General features: G+C 32.9%; 1 protein-coding gene across 1 annotated transcript in view; it reads right to left on the minus strand.

The window, feature by feature from the left end:
- Positions 1–1,475: 1,475 nt before the first annotated feature.
- RSBN1L (round spermatid basic protein 1 like) overlaps positions 1,476–23,368 on the minus strand; it is an 81,447-nt gene continuing 59,554 nt past the window's right edge. Inside the window, exons 5-8 of the mRNA XM_012747363.3 lie at positions 22,524–22,666; positions 18,461–18,628; positions 9,960–10,068; positions 1,476–9,872 (exon numbers count right to left, since the gene is read on the minus strand). Of these exons, the coding sequence (XP_012602817.1) occupies positions 9,231–9,872; positions 9,960–10,068; positions 18,461–18,628; positions 22,524–22,666 (1,062 nt within the window). The 3' untranslated portion in view covers positions 1,476–9,230. The remainder of the gene's footprint in view (positions 9,873–9,959; positions 10,069–18,460; positions 18,629–22,523; positions 22,667–23,368) is intronic.

Here is a 23,368-nt window from a genome sequence, read left to right on the forward strand (position 1 = left end):
TATCCAAGATGATTTTGTAGTTCAGGAAAAACTATTCATGCATATATTATCAAAGTATAACCTCTCATGGGAAAAAGGAAAAGAAGGAACAGTACCATGTGCAAACAATCAGCTAGGCCGGGAGTCAGCAAAATTTTTCTGTAAAGAGCCATATAGTAAATATTTTAAGCTTTGCAGGCCTTATGGTTTCCGTTGCAACTACTCAACTCCGCCCTTGTGCAGAGAAAGCAGCCACAAATCATGGCTATGTTCCAATAAATGTTACGGAAATAAAATGTAAATTTCATATAATTTTCACACTACGAAATGTTCTTTTGATTTTTGTTTCAATCATAAAAGAAATTTCAATCATAAAAAAAATTATAAAGCCATAAAAATCATTCTTGACTCACAGGCCATATAAAAAAACCAAGTGGTGGGCTAGCTATAGCTTATGGGTGGTAGTTTTCTTACCCCTGAGCTAACCGTAAAACAAGCAAAAGCAGAAATTTTGTATGAGATTACTAAGAGGAAAGGTGGAACAGGTCTCTTCCTCCCCCAAACAGTTCTAACAACAAGGAAGGAAGATAGACATTGGGTAAGAATTATATGTAAAAGGCAACACAATAACCAACCTGTTTATACATGAGGATCAATCCATTTTAATAGCATTTGAAGGGTCCCCAGAAGAGAAAGTAGAACTCTTCTCTAATTTGGTATACTGCTACACTAAATAAACACTTGAAACAGCACAAAATTATCATTGATGTGTGCCTCAGTAGTTAGAATACATTAAAACATTAATAAAATACATTAAAGATAGAAATTATGCTTATAGGTAGAAAAAACAAAACATAGAATATTATATAAACAAATTAGTATTGCAGAAAAATACCTTCTTAGGTTTTAGTTATACGATTCTTCATCATACAGAGATGTTTTCTAATGGTGTTTAAGAATAAACACTCCTCAAGAAAGAAACTTAAACATCAAAGGCTCTTATTAAAACCATTATGTTCCAGGTCAGCACAGACATGTAACTTACTCTGTTTGGGGTAAAAGATTTGTAATCAAAAATTCTGAGTAAAAGCAACCTATGAACAAAATAACTTTCTATAAGACTTAAAAATATAAAAAGTAGGAAAGAGACATTCAAAGGACCACAACTTATTCAGTAACATTACATGAACACAGAGGCTGGTTATGGCAGCCTCAAGCCAGCCAAATATGAAACATGAACAAAAATCCACCAATGGGGAGTTTTCAATTATCAAGAAAAATATATGTACAAAGCTTCTAGAAGTAGAGATCTATCCTTGGGTTAGAGCTTACTGTAATTTTACCTCACAAATTTGAGCATCTGGATTCCACTATACTTTTTCACAGTGCAGCAAATAAGAGGAACTAATATTGACTAATAAGCAGGTGATAGCCAAAGGAGAGGATATCATAGAATCATTTTCACATAAGGGCAGTCATACAACTATGCACCTGAGTCATCAACAAAAGCAGTTATTTCTCTTTATTGAGAGGAAAATTATCAGAGTACTTTTAGCATTATGTTAAGAAACAAGTTACAAACTGCCAAAGGAGTTTCCTTTAATGTTGATTGGTCATGTTTGCACAGTAAACAATACTCTGACCTCAAAGTATTATTGGTGTCCTTATACTTAGTAACATAAATATTGAAGATACACAGGAGTTACAAAATGTTAGAATGGGGGTGGGCAGTGTGCGGGACACCTCTTTATTCTAATGATTAAGAAACTAAAACCCAGATAAATGAAATTAGCCCAGTGTCACTGATAAATGGAGTTTCACTCCAAATGCTATTTCTACAAATAGGTCTCCTACTGAAAAAATTTAAAAAAAATCAATGGAAGACACTAGTTTTCAAACACTAGATAAAGATAACTGCTGAGTTAAGTTTGTATGAAAGGGACCTAGCTTATACTTTTGATGCTTCACTCATTTTGCTTTGCCCTGTATTCAAATCAGCCAATCATACTGTATTACACTACAAGGCAATTGTCATCTATTTTTTCCTCCTATCAATATCATCTATATACTACAATCATAAATTTGTAATTCACTTATACCAGAAATACACAGAATGTGACAAGACGTGATTTTGAATTGCCAGCCCTGGGCAACATAGTGAACTAGGAAGTTTTTGATGTCTACCTACCTTGCCTTAACCTTATCCTTGAATTTTTTTCCTCTTTCCAGATGCCTATCCTTTATCCAAAATAAGACGAACATGTAGAAGAAATAATTAGTGAGGAAGGTATGAAATGATTAGGGTGAGACAGCACACAACTCTTCTAACTATTCTTTTGACTCTTTTAATTCCAGGAGCAGAAGCTGACACTCAGAGTGTCTATTACCAAAGAATCTAAGTAAGCATTTGACATGTTCTGTCATTTAATTTTCACCACCAATTAACAGATTATTAACCTCTCATTTACAGATCACAAATACAGACTAAGTGATTTTCTCAAGGTTATGCAAGTGTTATTATTCCCTTTTAATGAACCACAGCAATAATCCCTCAGTCTAATATCCTGTTGAAGTGGCTTTACAGGATTGTCTGTGAAAATGTACCACCTTTATGTCATTGCCCCACTCCTACAACAGAATGGATATAGAATAAATATTGCAGGTTATCATCTTGCTTCAATATTTTCAATTTTTGAATGTTTATAATATCAGCAGGGGGGAAAACCACAAAAGTTTAAAACACAATGCCTAATAACCAGATTTTAATAATTATAACTTAGAAATAGTGAAATTCAGCCTAAGACTCTTAGATATTAAGGAGCTGCTCATATATTTGCTATTTTAGGCATAGTTACCTTTAGTAACTATGATTTTCAGTGTATCTCCAGAAAAATTAGTTGAAATAAACATAAAAAATGTTTTATAGGTTTAATTGTTTATACAATATTCTCTCCAAATCCTCCAATGGGTCTGAAAATCTAATAGCTACCTTCTTAAACTTTATTCATAAGACTGCACAACAAAATAAAAAGTTGGTTTCTTTATAGTGCTAAATCTAATTTTCTACACTTTACTTTCTATTACAATCTTAAATTTACATTATAAATTAAAGTCATAGACTGACTTTTTAAATTATAGAAACCTAATTTGTTTTACCCACCCCTATGGTACAATTTTTGTTCCTTCAAGTATTTATTGAACGCCAATTCTATATATTAGGTGTTGAGGACAAAAAGTGATAAAGGAAATTCCTAACTTCTAGCTCATAGTTTAACTAGAGTCCAACATGTACTTTACTAATATGTATGTTAAATGGAATAAGCAAAGGGGTACAAGCAGCAGAGAGATTTGGTTCTACATCAGCTACTGGGTGAGGGAGAAAAGATCAGTAAAGGCAGTAATACAGAGTAATACAGTAATACAGAGTAATGTATTACAGAGTAATACATCAGTAATACACAGGAGATAATGTTTAAAAATAGTTTTTTCTTTTTTTTTTTTTTTTAAAGAGACAGGCTCACTCTGTGTCATATCACCTAGGCTGAAATGCAGTGGTGAGAGATCATAGCTTACCGCAGCCTCAAACTCCTGAGATCAAGCGATCCTCCCACCTCAGCCTCCCCAATAGCTGGGACTACAGGTATGCACCACGCCTGGCTAATTTTTCAAATTATTTTTTGTAGAGACAGGGTCTCTCTATGTTGCTCAGGCTGGTCTTGAACTCCTGGCTTCAAGCAATCCTGCCTCAGCCTCCCAAAATGCTGGGATTACAGGAGTGAGCCTAAGAGGAGTTTTTGAAAAGAGAAATAAGATTTCATTATATTCCAGTTATTTATTTCCCCAGCAAAGTAAAGAATTTTGTAAGCACACAGAGGAAATAGTAAGTACTGCCATTTGGTAAAGCAGAAATTGGACACATCAAATAGAAGAGATTGTGGTACATGATGGCTGGAAATGAAGTGCTGTATACTAAGGCTTTTCGGTGCTATGATAAACATTTGGCCTTTATTCTGATGAAAGGAGGAGCTATAGAATACTTCTAGGCAGAAAGTAACAATGATTTCTGTCTTAGAAAGGTTAATCTGTTGGTAACATAAAGAATGGATTGGAATAATGAGGGGAAAGGCAAAGGAGAGCAGACAGGCTGGAAAATTTTAGGCTATTTTAAGAATTCAGGTGAGATGAACATCTACTACGACTGTGATGTGCCAATAGTAGTAAATGTTTATCTCACAAACATTTCTGGGGTCAGCTCAAAATCTCATGTTGGACACAGAGAAAAATAAAACATCAAATTACTATAAGATGACTATGTAGAAAGACAGTGATACCAATAACAAAATTAGTGAGGAAAGGAACAGCTAATGCTTGAGGGCAAAGAAGAAGAGAAGAAATTAGATTTGACCATATGGATCCTTAGAACTTAAGTGAAAAACCAGGCTGACTGAACTCATGCGGTCATGAAGATGGGTCAGGGACAGAGTGTAGAGGCCTAAAGACCATGGAGACTGCTTTATATCGTGCTAGACAAGCAAAGAATCCTTCCATAGAAATTGAAAAACAACAAAAAGAGGTCATAAAGAGCTTTAAAGAGTAAATGACTGCTAAATGCTACAAGGGTTACACAGAAATACTAAGAAGTGCAGCCACTAGATTTGGCAGTGAAAGGCTGACATTTGAGAAAACCATTTCACAGCTGAGTGAGTAAATGTGAGGATTTAAATGGAGTTGTAGTAAGATGATTAGGAAGTGAAGGCAGAGAGGATCTCCAAAAAGAGATGAACAAGAGCATTTAAAAAAGCCAGACTCATTAAGAAAAGTTTTTTAAAGACAAAAGACTTGAGAAGTTTCACGTGAAAATCTGGCTCAGTTAAAAAACAAGTAAATACAATTTCAAGAAAAGAAGAAACTTTGTGTTGGGAGAGTGGGGAATCAACTTATCTGTCCAAATAAATTTTTCAACACTATATTAAACAAGGTATTTGTGACTATAATACTGACTTGCCTCTCAGTTTGCGCACTTAATAGTCTTAAACAGCACAAAAGCTGTGAACTTTATAGGAAAGCAGAGATATAACATTTTTAAAACATGCATAAATTCTAAATTTCAAAAATGTATATACAAGGATCCAGAGTTCTCATATTTTAACAGTGTAGTTTCTGGTTAGCAGATCATAGTAATGAAACAAGTAATAAATTTTACTTTTAATTTCTAGTTCAATTTTACTCATCCGTATTTTGTTCACACCTCATTCATATTCCGATTGGGTCTGAAGTCCAGAAAAGGCTGGAAGTGAAGATAACCTGAAATGAAAGATAAATTTTTTCCCCTACTTTCTCTGCTCTTCAAGTAGAGATATGATATACAACATCTATAAGCTTACAAGGGAAAGATACCTCTCTGCTTTTAGATTCTTGTGTGCTTGACATTCTAAACAGCAGTAACTTCCATCTGTAATATGCAGTGAGTTACAGAAAGAACTCAACAGAAAAGTCAGAAGGTAAAAGGACTTAACAGCTCTCCTGAGTTGTCCTCTTAATTATCTTATCTGAAGAGTACTGTCAGTGCCAAGCATATCAAACATAGTTATTTCATGAAATAGACAATGCATTCTAAAACCAGTAAAATCTTATTTACATATTAAAGTAGTGACATCTGGTAAAAAGCTATTCTAGCACTCTGAAGACCTATAATCCTTCATGTCACTTTTTAGCAACCTAAAAGTATTTTTAAAAGAATGGCACTTTTGTCCTCCTTTCCCGAGACAGAAATAGTCATGCCTACGGGGAAGAGGGAAAATATTTATCATGCCATTCCCAGCATCCATACCTAACTATAGTTTAGATAATCTTCAATATTCTCTGTTGACATAAGTCAACTTTCGAATTTGTTTTAAGAGAAGAAAAAGATTTTCAGATTGGAATCATTTCAAGATTTTATGGTTTCTGTTGAAGACAGAAAAACAAGAACTTTTAAAGATAGCAAAATTAAAGTAAAATGTCAAATTGAAGAAAATAATTACAAAACAAAGATAAAAAGATTATGGTTATCATTTTAGTATTTATTGAAAGATGGAAGACAAGGAAAATACCTCTCAAACTGCAAAAACAAATCTTGCACCTTTGCTAAATGTAAGATGAATTTTGAGATATTTGCTATACAATGACAATGAACTTGTCCAAAAAATAAATGAATGCAAATTTACCAAAACAGTGCTAATTTATTATTTACAAAAATGTTCTTGCCTGCCATAGTATTTGAGAAAAAACTGTTTTACACTCAGGAACACTAATGAAATACCTTAAAGACTTAACCTAAAAAATAAAATCTTCCCCACCCTCCACAATGTAACGCCCCCCAAAAAGCTACAAAATGGATTAAAAATGAATACACCCGTGGAAACAAACATAATATTGCCAACAATCTTACACACAAAAACACACACATGACATGCACACACACACAGTGTTGTGCTAGATCAACCTAATCTTTCTTTAAGGTCAACAGCCTTGTTGACAAAGAAGATAATCTATATGGCTTCAGTAAAGTTTGCAACTAAATATCATAAATGCTTAATTCTTTCGCTAGTTAACCAGCTAACCTGAGTGTGGAATATATATTTCTTAGATAGCTAAAAGGGTATAAACAAAATTGAGGAGGGGAGAAGCACTGTAGCAGACACCACTGAGGTACCTTAGGTTTTGTGTAAAGGTCTATATATCCATTTAATAATTTTATAACAATTATTTATTCTATATAGTATATGACCATATAGAAAATACTTTAAGTGCTTTATTGTTCTGGTCCAAGAGACTGGAAATAAAAACAAAAAACTTGTACTCAGATAAAGAACTGGAATGTACTAACTAGAAAACCATTAATATAATGCAATATTAAAATAGAAAATTTTTGTGTGTAACAAAGGTAGTCAACAACTCAGAGTGCATCTGAAGAGGATTTTAAAATTATAACCCGTAAGACAAAGAACATAGACATTAATGAAGGCGATAACAAGGTTGTATCTTGAAATCTTGAGCCCAATGATTTAAACTACACCTCCACAGAGATGTATGCGTTTTATAAAACAATTAAATATTCAAATCATGGGTAAGTTTGACTAAGAGTTATATAGGAAACTATACCTAAAAGCAACCACTATGGTTGTTTTAGAAATGCCTTCCTTTAAGATAAAAAGTTTAAGGCTCATATATTTTGGAGGGATACCCTTAATGACATTTTCTTACAGTATACATCTATGTATATGCTACTAGAAATCTGGAAATAAAACACATCTTGTTAAATGTATCACCCATCAATTAAAAAAGAAAAACCAGAAAAACATTTTTACCACATTCCTCTTTCTTAATACAGTTTGTTAAGAACTTTTGTCTCCCAAAAACGTAGGTGCAAATCCGTAAATTTAGCTTAAAACATAAGATTAAATAGGTGAGAGCAGGATAAGATAGTGACATATAAAACAAAAACCCCTATTTACACTACCATGATTTATACTTTCCCTATCCCATAAAACTTCCTATGTTGCAAACATTGATTTCCTACAAACCATCAAGATTTCCTATGATATCTGCCTTCCCTTTTATTAAACTAGGGGTCAGAACTGCCATCATTACTGTAATAATTTTTATTTGTTCTGGTGAAATGGCTTTTCCCTAAGCAGAAACAAAAGCAGTTTTGATGGGTACCACAAATGGGGCCAGAACAGAAACAACTAAAATGGAAATAGTAACAGCAGCCCAAAGGCAGCATAAAGAACCACAGTTGAAAGTCATCAGCCAAAGTATGGGCCAAGAACATGCCAAAAACAAAATGAAATAGATTTGCAATAAGCAGAATTCCTTCTATCAACACATAAAGATTTTTGTTTGATTTTTAATTATAATAATGGAAGCAGCTGAAGTCCATCATTAAAGAGATTTGTTTTACTCATCTTTAGTTAGGCACTGGCAATCCTGTCTCCTACCACAATTTACTTTCAACAGCTTCTTTTGAAAAGGAAGTACTCCAAGTTATTTGCCTTGCTAGGGTAGGAAGAGGGATCCTGAGAAAGATGAGGTACCACATAGTGTTCTGTTAGTTATATCTGAATATGGCAGTGGAGTCACTGTCATTGCCCTTATTTTATGATTTTGTTATTTGCCATATTTTCTCCCATTCTGCAAGAAAAATGTAAAAGAGAATTTTAATTGGTCACGATAAAATTTTCTGTAACCAAAGACTTTTTACTCAGCCACTAGTAGTAAGTATAGTACAAATCCTTATTAGTAAGAAAATTTTCTGAATTTTTTATTCCATACACAAAGAAAATTTGTTAGGCCTATGTAATCTGGCCATGTAACTTCATGAGTTAGAAGTGTTAGATATTAACATACTGTTTAACCCAACTTTCTAAAACTGTTTCTATTACCTAAACTGCTTTCTTAATGTTGGACATAAATAATTTTAAATGTATTCCAGGGAGCAGGGCTAAGAAGTTTCACATATTCATCTTATTCGGCAATTTAAGAAAATTATGCAAAATATGATATACATATATACATTCCCATACATACACACATACATATCTAAGCTTTCTTAACTGAATCTTGGTTTTTAAAAATGCCTGCACAGTGTGGGGAATTTAAATATTTATGAGATTTGGATACATATATTTGCACTCCATTACCACTCTAAATGGATATACCAGCAGAGAGAATATATTAAACAAATGATTTAAATGAATTGTCAGTTTGTCTTTTCAGATCCAACAGAAAACATATTTATTATTATGAACCTTTATTAAGTGGTTCACATTTCAGTATAAATCACACTAAAAAGATTTTTTAAAAGCTATTTACACTACAGTGCTGACACGTTTAAAATGAAAAAAAATTGGTATAAATAAGCTCTATGGAAAAGCCTTAAATTGTCAAAAAAGAATTCTGGCTCATATTACAAAAAATATATATATATATATGTTAATGTCAGCTCTATTCTAAAACCTATAATTCCAACTCAAATGATTTTTTAAAGACTCCTTTAAGTTCAAACCTGCAATGTTTACAGTGCATCTGGCCCTAAGTGCTTGATACTTCACAGTTATGGACAGGCACTGAGGAATGTTACAAAGCTACATAAACTATATTTTGTAACAGACTTGGGAGCAAGTCCTTGGCTTGCTTTCAGAATTCATGAATCTTTATTACATTATTAAATTTTTTTAAAAAAAGAATTTTAAATGTTATGTACAAATTTAGCACAAAATGTCATCATCTTTTCTATCTTGATTTGGATGTGCTGAACTATGTTGCCTTGAATCAACTAGACTTATGAGACTCCCAGGGCACAATTCTTCCCTTAAATCTTTGTTGCTATTTTCAAATTTAGAATCCATATGAATCTTAAATTCTGTAAATTGAACATGATCCAATTTTGTTTTCACATTCTTGCCATCCGTATTATTCGGTGCTCTAGTCTTTTCAGGAATATTAACATTCACAGGTTCTTCCTTGATTCTTACAGATGCAGTAGGTTCATATTTAATCTGCTGTAATTCATATTTAGAATGAAGTTTGTCTGAAAAAACAGAATCCAAGGAGGATTTTCTTACAGCACAAATCATGTTGTCAGTGTGAAGTCCAAGAACCGATGATGTGGAATCTAGTGATGTGCCTGTTTCATGAGTAGCTGTATTCTGGGAAGTGTCCTCCTCTGAGTGATATAATTTGAGCCTAACATGCCACGCTAAACTGCATACAGCTGAAACTGTCTTGAACTGATGGACAACATTCCTTGGAATAAAATAAATGTCATTATCATATAGCTGAATCCTGGCATAGCGAATGCCTTCTCTCCTCAGTTGATTAAGTTTTGCATCATCAACCCACTGGACACACTAAAAAAAAAAAGAAAGAAAAGGAATATAAATAAGCCTTCTCCATCATAAAAATCAAACCAAAGACAATAATGGTATAAATTATACCTGGGACAGTGGAGGTTCATGTAAATCTAACTGCATTCGTTGAACTACTTCTAAGAAATCCTCAGCATGAAAACAAATTACATCTTTGGTTATTCGGGGTTGATCAGGCCTAAAAAAGAAAATGAGATAATAAAGAATCTGCCATTATGTTTCACTCTGTTAAGTCCTTATTAAATTCAAAGCAAAAATAGTTTATATTTAATACCAAAGCACTGTCTTGTAAATAAAGTTAAATTGTAATTGGAAAACCATTTTACATATATAAACAAAGAGTTGACACCATGAGTTTCAACCAAAACACAGATCAAAAACTCATTTCATTTATTAAAGCTATTTGTCACAAGATTTTGAAAAATTAAAATGATTTAAATGAGCAAATTATGCAAACCAAGAAAATCATTTCTTTTTAAAGATAAGGTCTATATTTCATAAATGTAAGTGCTAAAGTTGAAAATATATCAAAATTAGAAGTAAATATGGGAAAAGGGAATACTTTCCACAGAGATATATATAATGGCACTAATGCATAAAAACCATAAATAACTTAATAAATTAAGAGACATTCATTATACAAGCACTAATACACTGGTGTTCTCTGGGGGTATGTCTTTAACTATAATTCTAAAAAATTCTAAAATTCTTAATTAGGAATATATGAATACATTTTTACAAAGGTGCTCAAAAATGGATTTTGGAATGAAATTTCAAGCAACATAAATACAAAGAAAATCACACCAAGGCAAATCGTAACAAATTTCCAAAAACCAGTGATAAAAATCTGAAAATCATGTACTACATTATCTTAAGAAGGATAAGAATGACTGGAGATTTCTCATCAAAGACAACATAAGCCAGAAAATAATAGACTATATTTTTAAAGTACTGAAAGAAACAATCTAGAATTATATACCCACCAAAAATATCCTTCAAAAATGTGAAATAAAACATTTTCAGACAAACAAAACCAGAGAGAATCTGTCTCCAGAAGGCCAGCATAACAAAGAATGTCGTATGTTAAAGGAATTCCTTTAGGCTGAAGAAAAATGATACTTAGATGAAAAAACAGATCTATGCAAAGGAAGGCAGAGTATACATAATAGTAAATATGAAAGATATTTTATTCTCATTTTTTTAAATCTCTTTAGAAATAATTCCTTAAAGCAAAAGTAATAAAATACTGTGGGGTTATAGTATATGTAAAATGAAATATATGACAACAGCACAGAGGCTAGCTAGAAATGGCAAAGGGAGGGAGCAATAACTGGAAGTATACTGTTGAAAGGTTCTTACGCATTACATAAAAGGTAAAATACTATTTGAAAGTAGACTATGTTAAGTTTAGAGCAAAGAAATGAATGACACACATAGCTATAGCTAGTAAGCAAATAGTGCAGGTAAAATGAAATGCTAAAAATGACAAAAGGGGAAAAGGAATAAAGAATAGAAGAGGTAAATGGGGAAAAGATGGTAAATTTAAATCCAAATTTACTGTTTTATTAATATTAAATATAAATTGTCTAAATATGCCAATTAAAAGACAGATTGTCCCTGGGTTAAAAAAAAAAAAGGCAGCTGGGCGTGGCAGCTCATGCCTGTAATCCTAGCACTCTGGGAGGCTGAGGCAGGCGGATTGATCAAGGTCAGGAGTTCGAAACCAGCCTGAGCAAGAGCGAGACCCCGTCTCTACTATAAATAGAAAGAAATTAATTGGCCAACTAATATATGTAGAAAAAATTAGCCAGGCATGGTGGCGCATGCCTGTAGTCCCAGCTACTTGGGAGGCTGAGGTAGTAGGATTGCTAGAGCCCAGGAGTTTGAGGTTGCTGTGAGCTAGGCTGACGCCATGGTACTCACTCTAGCTTGGGCAACAAAGCAAGACTCTGTCTCAAAAAAAAAAAAAAGGCAAGACTCAACTATATGCTACCTATATGGACCAATAATATAGACACACAGATAGGTTTTAAAAAAAGAATGGGAAAAGACACAACATGCAAATACCAATCATAAGAAAGCTAGAATAGCTATATTAACATGAGACAAAGTAAACTTCAGGACAAGCAACATTACCTAAGATAAAAAGGATATTTTATAATGATAAAGGGGTCAATTCATCAAGAAGAAGTAATTCTAAATGTGTGGTTGCCTAATAGCGGAGCTTCAAAATACACGGAACAACCTCCAAAATAGTATGCTAAGTGAAAGGAGCTAATCACAAAACACTGCATATTTTATAATTCCATTTATATGAAATGTTCAGAATAGACAAATATCTATAGACAGAAAGTATTAGTGGTTGCCTGGGGTTGTGGAGGATAGAGAATTGGGGGAGGGTAATAGCTAAAAGGTATAGAGTTTCTTTTTGAGATGATAAAAATGTTCTCTAATTGACCACAATTACAGATGGTTGCACAACTCTGAATATACTAAAATCATTAAATTGTACACTTTAAATACGTTATTATATCTCAATAAAGGTGTTACAAAAGACAAAATACATGGAACAAAACTAGAGAAACTGAAAGGAAAAATAGACAAAGCCAATGTTAAAGTTGGAGATTAACAAGTAGCCAAAAATCAATAAGGATATAGAAGACTTAAACCACATTATCAACAAAGTTGATTCACTTGGCATTTATAGAGCCCAAACAACAGCAAAATATACATTCTTTTAAGTGGACTAGAACATTCATCAAGACAGTCCATAAAACAAGCTCCAAGAAATTAAGGACTAAAACCATATAGAATATGTTCTCTGACCATAGGGAATTAAATTAGAAATCAAAAACACAAACACTCCAAAAAAAAAAAAAAAAAAGCCTGCAAAAAACCCCTGAAATATTGGAAAATAAATAACGCTTCTTTAAAAAAAATGGATTAAATAAAATAAATCAAAATTAGAAATATCCTGAACTGAATAATGAAAATGTAATACCAAAATTTGTGAAATGTAGCTAAAGTATTACTTAGAAATTTCATTTTAAATACTTATATTACAGAAGAAAGGTCTCAAAGTAATCATCTAAGTTTCCAACTTAAGCTAGAAAAAAAGAGCAAATTCTTTTCTTAAAAATAAGAAAGAAAGCTTGGCACAGTGGCAGCACCTTTCATCCCACCTACTAAGGAGGTTGAGTCAGGACGATTGTTTGAGACTAGCCTGGGCAACAGACAGAGAAATGAGACACCATCTTAAAAAAAAAAAACACAAGCAAAAACAATGAAAAGGAAAACAAAATACAACAGAAAAAAAAGTCAATGAAATAAACAACTGTCTGAAAAGATAAATAAAATTAATCAATAAACTCCAGCAAGACTTATTAATATAAACACAAAAATCATTAACAGTATTAGCAAATTGAATCCAGCACTATATATAACGTATTACATGTATAATCATTGTATTGTTAAATATTTTATAATGTATAATACCATCTATATCATACACACACACACAATCCTCCCTTGGTTATTCTGTATTATCACACATATCATATATATGAAAAACATATACATACCTCTCGTTTATTCTGCATTATGTCTATAATTATATACATATATATGATATGTATAATACAGAATAACTGGGGGGTATGTATGTGTATACATACATGTTCCTTGACTTACAATGGGTTATGTCCCCATAAACCCACTGTTAAGTTGAAAACATTGTAAATCAAACCACTGTTAAGTCAGGACCCTCTTATTACACACAATATATACACAATTATAGATGGTATGTATATATGTAGCATGTATCTCATATATACCATACATCATATACATACCACATATAATACAGAGAGATGCTGCTCGACTTATGAGGAGGTTACATCCTAACAAACTTACTGTTAAGTCAAAAATGCATAGTAAATTAAAATTATCCTAAGTCCTTCAACTTACAATGGGGTTACGGTTTCCAGGAAACGCGTACTGCTTTTGTATCATTGTAAAATTGAAAAATGCTAAGTGGAAACATCCCAAGTCTGATAACATCTGTATAATATATAACATAATCATAATATGTATCATAAGTATAATAATACAGAATAACCAAGAGATTTTTAATTCCAGGAGAAGTAATGGAATTATAGAATTACAGGGTATTAGGTTAAGTGTATTGTTTAATTTTTTAAGAAACTGTAAAACTTTTCTATAATTCCCATAACAGTGTATGAAAGTTCTGGTAAATCCATGTCCTTATTAGCTTTTGCTATTTTTTTCCCAGCTATTTTATAGTGGGTGTGTAGTGTTATCTCACTGCAGTTTTAGTTTGCATTTCCCTTATGATACAATCATATTGAATATCTTTTAATGTGCTTATGGGCCATGTGTATATATTCTTTTATAAAATGAATGTTCAAATCTTTTGCCCAGTTTTAAATGGGTTGTTTATTTCTTGTTTTTAAAGTGTAAGAGTTCTTTATATATATGGATATAAATCATATATATATGATTGGTCTATAACTTGCCTTTTCAATCTGTAGCTTACCTTTTTATTATCTAACAATATCATTTGAAGAGCAGTTTTAATTTTGATGATATCTAAGTTTATCAGTGTTTTCTTTTACAGTTTATGAAACCTTTGCCTAATGTAAAATTTTCTTCAGCATTTTCTTCTGAATGATAGGTGTATTTCTGGTTAAAGGGCAGTGTAATATTCCAATGACCTATACGTCTATCTTTATTCCAATATCAACCTCTCTTTTTTTTTTTTTTTTTTGAGACAGAGTCTCGCTTTGTTGCCCAGGCTAGAGTGAGTGCCGTGGCGTCAGCCTAGCTCACAGCAACCTCAAACTCCTGGGCTCGAGCGATCCTTCTGCCTCAGCCTCCCGGGTAGCTGGGACTACAGGCATGTGCCACCATGCCCGGCTAATTTTTTTTATATATATATATCAGTTGGCCAATTGATTTCTTTCTATTTATAGTAGAGACGGGGTCTCGCTCTTGCTCAGGCTGGTTTTGAACTCCTGACCTTGAGCAATCCGCCCGCCTCGGCCTCCCAAGAGCTAGGATTACAGGCGTGAGCCACAGTGCCCGGCCTAACCTCTCTTAATTATTGTAGCATCATAGCAAGTTTTAAAATGATAATGTGAATCTTCCAACATTGTTCTTCACCCCCCACCCAAATTGTTTTGCCTATACTAGGTTTTTGGCATTTCTATATGAAAACCTAGTGAGATTTTGATTAGGATTGAGTTAATTTATAGATCATTTGGGAAAGAATTGATATTTATATATGTTGTCTTTAATTTTTCTTAACAATGCTTTATAGTTTTAAGTATAGAGGCTTTGTGTATTTTTTTAACTTATCTCTAAACATTTCATGTTTTTTTTATGCTATTGTGGCTTTAAATTTTATTTTCCAAATATTTATTGCTTTTATATAGAAATACAATTCACTTTTCTATATTAACCTTTTATCGTATAACTTTAATAAATTTGCTTATTAATTCTAATGCTTATTTTGTAGATTTAGAATGTTTTCTGTATACAATTATTTTGCCTTACCCTAACACTCTATAATTCCATTGCTATATATTTACTGAAAAGAAATGAAATCATATGTCCACACAAAGACTTGTAAGTAACGTTCATAACTTTATTCACAAAAACCCCAAATTGAAAACAACTCAAATGGATAAGCCAACTGTAATATATCCATATAATGATATACTACCCAAAAATCAAAAGGAAAGAACTACTAATAGATGTAACAACATAGATGAATTTCAAAAATTTAAGCTCAGAGAAAAAAGTTATGTCCATATATCATTCTGGCTTCATGAGATCCCAGGTTAGGCAAAACTAAACTATTAAAAACAGAAAATAGATTAATAGATGTCTGGAGCTGGGGAAAAAATAGGGGTGGTTAATTGTCAAGGGGTATAAGAGAAATGAAATGTTCTACAGCTTAACTGTGTTAGTAGTAGGTAACATGGCTGTAAATATTTGTTAAAACATATCAAACTGTACACTGAAAATTAGTGTTTTATTGAATGTAAATTATACTTTAATAAAGTTGATTTTTTAAAAAACTGGATTTCAAAGAAACAACCTCAGGTATATAAATCTGTATAAATTTTGTCATAATACTGCATAAAGAGTTACATAATTTAGTCAATAATTCACAAGATTTGTCCTATTTAGCTGGAGATTTCTTTGCAGTCTAAAACAATCCCAATCTTTTATTTCAAATTGATATTAAGCCTGACACTAAAATAAAGTCAATAATCAATTAAAAATACCCTAAAACCTTGTCTTCTTGAAAAAAAGAACAGACTGAAACACTAAGATAAGGAAAAAGAGAAAGGAGACAACTTCCTTTTGTGACATTAAAGCAAAATAAAAGGATCATAGTTCACATTTGCATCAGAGCCACAAAGCCCTTCAATAGGAAAAATTACTTTCTTGTCATCTTTAGTTATTAAGAGAGTAAAGCAGCACTGATATAGGAAGCAAACTGTATTTTGCAATAATGAGAAAAATCATAGCTAGCAATATCTCATTCCAAAATCTGTCTTAAGGCTATTCTTTTTTTGTTTTGTTTTGGAGACAAGAGTCTCACTCTGTCGCCTGGACTAGAGGGCAGTGGCGTCATTCTAGCTCACTGCAAGCTCAAACTCCTGGGGGCTCAAGCAATTCTCCTGCCATGGCCTACTGTGTAGCTGGGACTACTATAGGCAGGTGCCCCTATACTGGGCTAATTTTTCTACTTTTCGTAGAGGCGAGGTCTCGCTCTTGCTCATGCTGGTCTTAAACTCCTGGGCTCAAGGGATCCTCCCACCTCATCCTCCTAGAGTGCTAGGGTTATAGGCATGAACCACCATGCCCGGCCTGTCTTAAGCATATTCTTAAATCTAGTCATCTGATATATTAGAGTTTGGCAATAGTCCTTTTCACTGTGAAATTGCTCGCCACAAAAGTAGTTTCTTATTCAATGAATATTTATTGAGACCTATGGTAGGTCTGTGCAGGACAGAATATAATCTATAACCTTGAGTTGCATATAAAGTGGAAAAGAGAGCATATACCAACAATAATTTAAAGAAGTGTAAGATTTAAACACAAAGTGCTGATTCCTTTTGAAGCAGGAATATTTATCTCTGAAAGGAAGTATAACTATGTGGGCTGACTTTATTGAACACCATCTATAAATCAGATTTTACCCTAAGTAAATCTTCTTAATGCCACTCTTAAATCTTTTATACCAAGCATTTGAAAAAACCTCATTAATTTGAAATAGGAGTTTGGAATGATTACCAGAGATAAATTTGCCTTTACTCTTTGACAGAATTAACATTTTAAACTACATTATAGGAACAGCATAAAAATTGTATGAGAACAACCATGGATATTTGAAAATTACCATTTAACTTAAACACAACTCAATTATAAATTACTATTGAATTATAGACTTGTTTTCATAAGGAATTCTTAGGGTTGGTTACTTCAGTACTAGTTACACTGTATACCTGATAGTAATAAAACTTCATTTATTTTAAAAAGAAAAAGCCAATTTATACTTGCCTTCTCCCCCACTTAATATTAATTTATAAAATATTACTATAAGTTTCCTCTTTTTAACAAAAAGTCAATCCTGTATTAGCAGCCCTTGAAAATAACATTTCCTTATATAGAAAATACAGGTTTTGTTCATAAAATCTTAGAAAACTATACAATATTATTTTGTATATTCATAATTAAAAATGGTTTCTTTTTACTTAGGAAGAGTCTCTTGCTTATTTCGTATCTAATACAACTGCTAGGCAAAATAGCATATTCCAACTCAGGTTGCATACTCAAATGATAATTGACTTGGAAAAAAATCTAATTGAGCAAACTTAATTAATAAAGCTTTGCTATATAAGTTTTATCAATTTAATAAATGGAAAGTTACTTAATATATGGAAGTACATCTCATGTATTTTAAAGAGAATAATCCACTTTTTTGATTTACCAAAATATTCAAAGTGAAGCCTGTACGCAAAGCTGGAAAAAATGGATATGGAAAGGCAAACAAATACTTAATAAAGAGATACCAAACCTCAGAAAGGGGGCAACAGAGTAGAACAAGAGAAAGCATAAGAGTCTGAAGTCAAATCTGAAATCAGTCTCAGCTCTACCACTTGTTAACTATGTAACTGTAAACAAATTATTTGATTGCTCTGAGCCTTAGTTTCCTTATGGGATAAATATGGGCCAAAAAGTAGTTGAAAAAAATTAAATGAGACTCGTAAACAGGCACCAAGTGAGCCTTAGTTTTCCTTAATTTTTTTCACCTCTAGTCACTTAGAAAATGAAATTAATTCTTTCAGTCAACCCAAATGACTAAAACTACATTCTAGCAATTTAAGGTCTTATTTAGCACAATTATATAATTAGGATATCCAAATACAGAGGGGGAAAACAAAACTTTTTGAAAGGATAAATTACTAACTTTCCAAAGAAAAAGAATTTTTGAAGCCAAGAAAGCCTGTCTTTAAAATAGCAATAGTTATATATACCACTCTCCACAGTGTACAGCCTTCAGCACTCCAACAGCAGCTGTAGTCTGTCGTTCAAAACCTTGTCCTATATGATCCGCATGAGCTCTTGTCCTGTCTTCAAAGAGCATCTCACGGGGCTCACTGGTTCGAGGTAGGTACTGAAGGTTTTTTATTTCATTGGTAGTTCTGGGTTTTAAAAAAAATTACATTTATATGCCGAGGCTCACTTGCAAACCTTCAAATCACATAATTCAAACAAAAACTCTTAAATCTCCTGCCCTCAATCAATGTCTAGTTTTAAAATGAACAAGAACAAAAACACACATATAATTCCCTCATTTTTCTAATATGCCCTTCATAAAAGTGGCATTTGTAAGGAAATATATATTTGGATAAGAAACTAAATTACAAATAGTGTTGTTTACCCAGGTTTCCCTATATCCAACATCTCCGCCTGTGGTTTGGGTCTACAATCTGTGTGGAACTATGCCCCTACTCGTATCACTTAGCTAACAGAATACATATATATATATATATATATATATATATATATATATATATATTTCTGAAAGAAAGGTAACTTTTAAAAATGCATTAATTGAATATTCAATTCAAGATATGCCAGGTACTAATCTAGGCACTGGGGCTAATGAATGAAACACCAAGACAGATGAGATCCCTACTCTCATGGGAGTTATATTCTAGTAAGAGGACTCAATAAAAAAATTAATTAGCATGAAAACAACAGGCAATAAGTGCTTCCACAAAACATGCATGGTTTATTGGAGGTAGGAAGGAAAACCTTAGCTCTGTCTTAAACCACAGTCATCTCCCACCAGCTGTGTCCTCCACTGCTCACAGCTAGAATCCATGTGCATTCAGAAGCTGCTCCCTACTTAGCCTCACTCATTGCAGAAACCTCTCCAATTCTGCTGTAGAAGGGGGAAAGGGTGAGAAGAACTTCTTTGGCTGAGAGACATAATCTTACCTATTTTCCTCTATGTTTTTCTGTTGCTTCCAGAGACAACTTTGGATTGCCTCCATACTTGTATCACCTTATTCTAGTCTGTCTTCCTAAGGTCACTGTACTTTATTAGTTCTATATTTCCCATTCTTAATCCCTATTACTTATTTACTGCTCTTTGTGTACCCCCTGCATTATAGTCTTAAAACACACACACACGCAAAGCTGGAAAAATGGATTTAGCATAAATAATGCTAAAATAGGCGTTCTTGTTCTTTGTGATTAATATTCTACATGTTTAAGAAAGGTAGATGATGAGTTGGATTCCTGTGGAAAGCTAACAGGCTTTCAAACTCACAAATTTGGTCTCATTAATACCACATTCTGATAATTAAGACACATAGAGCACTAAGCACAGTTCCTGGCATAGTATTATTACCAGTTGGTCAGATGGTCAGACTAATGTGATATGAAAACATCACATATACCATGGGTTGTATACACTGAAGTGCATGAAAGGTCCTCAAGGGGCTTAAAATTATACCTAAAAGTTTGCATATACCTGCACTGTTCTGGAAAGAGACTTTCAGATTATGAAACTGACTCATAAATTCTAAAAGAAGTTAAGAATCACTGAGAAACAACAATTTTACTATTTACTTTAAGAACTATTGAGAAACATAGCAATTTTATCATTTCCTACCAAGTTACAAATTAACTTCAAAAATTTCATTCATCCAATAAATAATTAAACACTAAGCACTATGTTTAGGTGCTAAAGACACATTAGTAACAAGCCCAACATAGTCCCTGCTTTCATACAACCTACGGTTTACTCAATGACTTGTCCCTGTTTTTTTTTTTTTCTTTTTAAATTAATAATTACTGTAACCATGTTTTAAGTATCCAAAGAAAAACCTGTCATCACCCACAGCATCACATGCTCCATTCCCATCAATGTTAGTTAACCTAGTGTACGTTTTTCCACATATTTCTCTGTGTTCACACAAATATATATTTACAAAGGGATATTATCTTTTTTCATAAAAATAAAATCATATTACACACATTACATTTGGCTCTTTTCAATTGTCATGGAAGTTCATCCAGATCAAAAGACATTAAAAAACTCTATTGTAACTATTTCACCATGTTCTTTGAATAGGAATGTACAAAAACTATTCAACTATTCATTCCCCTGCTGATAAGCATTCAGACCATTTTAAACTCTTTTCTCACCACAAACAACGCTACAATTATTCTTATTTAACTTTAGGCTTTTATTTCTTGGGATTGATTACCATAAGTAGGGAGGTGCTAGATCAAAGAGTTGTAGGTTCTAGCACTATGGGAGGCTGGGGCGGGCGGATTGTTCGAGGTCAGGAGTTCAAAACCAGCCTGAGCAAGAGCGAGACCCCATCTCTACTATAAATAGAAAGAAATTAATTGGCCAACTAATATATAGAGAAAAAATTAGCCAGGCATGGTGGCGCATGCCTGTAGTCCCAGCTACTTGGGAGGCTGAGGCAGGAGGATTGCATGAGCCCAGGAGTTTGAGGTTGCTGTGAGCTAATGCCACAGCACTCACTCTAGCCTGGGCAACAAAGTGAGACTCTGTCTCAATCAATCAATCAATCAATCAATAAAATTTAAAAAGAGTTGTAGGTTAAATTTTATGAGCTATTGCCAGATTACTTTCACAAAATGGTTACAGCAGCTCATCATTCTGTCAACAATATATAAAAGACTGTTTCTTCACATACCTACAGTCTATATTACTGCTCTATTAATAATTTTTGCCAATATAATGGATAAAAATATTAGTATCTTAGTTCTTTTAAAATACGCTTAACCACTTAAGGTCTATTTTCCCACTGGGTTGTTTACATTTTTCTTGTCAATTTGGGAATGCCCTTTGTACACTAACTTTAGTCTGTCACTTGTTACAAATGTTTTAGTACAGTCTGTCATAGTTTTGAAATTTGTTGTTGATATCTCTTCTCTCCCAAATAGTATTGCCACTACTTTCTTTCTTGTTTAGGAAGGTCTCTTCTAGGCTTAAAAATTTTATTCTAATATTTTGTTTTATCTGTTAGTTTAATTCTCTAATTTACTTCTTGTATTAGGTAGGGGCTCTGCCTATGCTTTGTTTCAGATGGACTGCCAATTATGCCAGAATTATTCATTAAATACATCTTCCTTTTCCCATCTACCTCATATGTTAAGTTTCTAATATATTCAGGTCTATTTCTGGACTCTATCCTATTCCAAATCATGATCTACTATGTGACCTTCACAGTAATTTTTAATGCCTTGTCACATAAGCTCTCTCCTTCACTTATCTTCTCTTTCACTGAAAAGTTTTCCTTCTTATAAAATGTTAAAATCATTGTATCCAGTGCTGGGAGTGTAAAATGCCAAAAATGCCAATTGAAATGCCAAAAAATTTAAAGAACAATCATTTTTATCCAATCCAGAAAACAGCAGAGCTTTCGATTTGTTTGCATCTTATTTTATATCCTCTATGTTTTAGTTTTCTTAATGCAAGTTCTGAATATTTCTTATTGATAATATTTCTGTGGGAATGACATTTTTCTATTCCTAATTATAATTTATTGTCATTTCCCTTCATTTCTCATGTCTTATTTATATTTGATGATTTATAACAAATCCTATTGGCATGTATAGCTTTTTCTTTTTGGAAACAGAGTCTTACTCTATTACCCAGGATGGAGCACAGTAGCCTGATTATAGCTCACTGCAGCCTTCAACTCCTGGGCTCAAGTGATCCTTCTGTCTCAGCCTCCCAAGTAGCTAGGACTACAGGTGTGTATTCCCACACCCGGCTAATTACCTTTATTTTTTGTAGAGGCAGGGTCTCACTATATTGCCCAGGCTGGTCTTGAACTCCTTCAAGCAATCCTTCCACCTCTGCCTCCTAAAGTGCAGGGATTACAGGCATGAGCCACTGTATCTAGCCATGGGTAACTATTTTTAAATTTACATTCTAATTATGCTCTGAACTATCCCTTCCTCCCTTCTCCAATTTTCAACACACACACACAACCTAACACACAAACATCCATCGCTGGCAATAAAAATGTGTATCCAACATACCTTTTCCTTTTGAAAGGTGACTTTGGCATATCAGCCACAGGGATCATTTGTTCTCCTGGACGTACCCACATGATGGGGCCATCATCACTATCTTTTCGACTCTCTAATTTTAGACTAGATAGTGTCCCCCATGGCAATGTACACTAGAGACAAACAATTACATAAGAACCAATTATTTTCCAAATGTATCTTCAAGTACATATTAAAGAATGTATACTTGACAACACATACTTTCATACATACCTTTATACTTAAGCATTTGAAATACATACTTATATTAAATATATCCCAATATATTCATACATTTTGCTTCAAAAAGTTCCACTTAAAACACACCAAGAGAATAATTATGTTTGGATGGCTCTGTCCCCTGACCCTGCCAGCAATGATTCACTGTATTCATCACTTGTTATTCTTCCTTCTATCAAACATGTGGGTCACATGATGTTAGTAAATTCACAAATTAAGCAGTTGCTCTCAATAAGAATCTATAAAAATAAATTTGAGCTTAAAAAATGGATACCTCTCTGATTACTGATAATCAAAAATATAAAAAAAACAAGGAAAACCAAACCAAAATTGAAATTTATATGTTTAGTAGCTTCTTGAAGAGGTTGTTGGCCTAAACCAGAGATTAAAATATTATAAAAGAAAACAATAGAAAAGAAAAGAGAAAGAAAAATAAAGGAGAAAAAGAAGAGAAAAGAAAATAAGATGAGACTGAGGGCCACTGCCCATGGAATGGTGAGAATAGTATTAAAAAAAAAAAAAAAATTCATACCATACCCCGTTTTCAAAAAGGGAAGAATTCTCAAATCAAATTTCCTTAGAAAGAATGTGTTAAG

Source organism: Microcebus murinus, chromosome 9, assembly GCF_040939455.1.
Source record: "Microcebus murinus isolate Inina chromosome 9, M.murinus_Inina_mat1.0, whole genome shotgun sequence".
Taxonomy (NCBI): Eukaryota; Metazoa; Chordata; class Mammalia; order Primates; family Cheirogaleidae; genus Microcebus; species Microcebus murinus.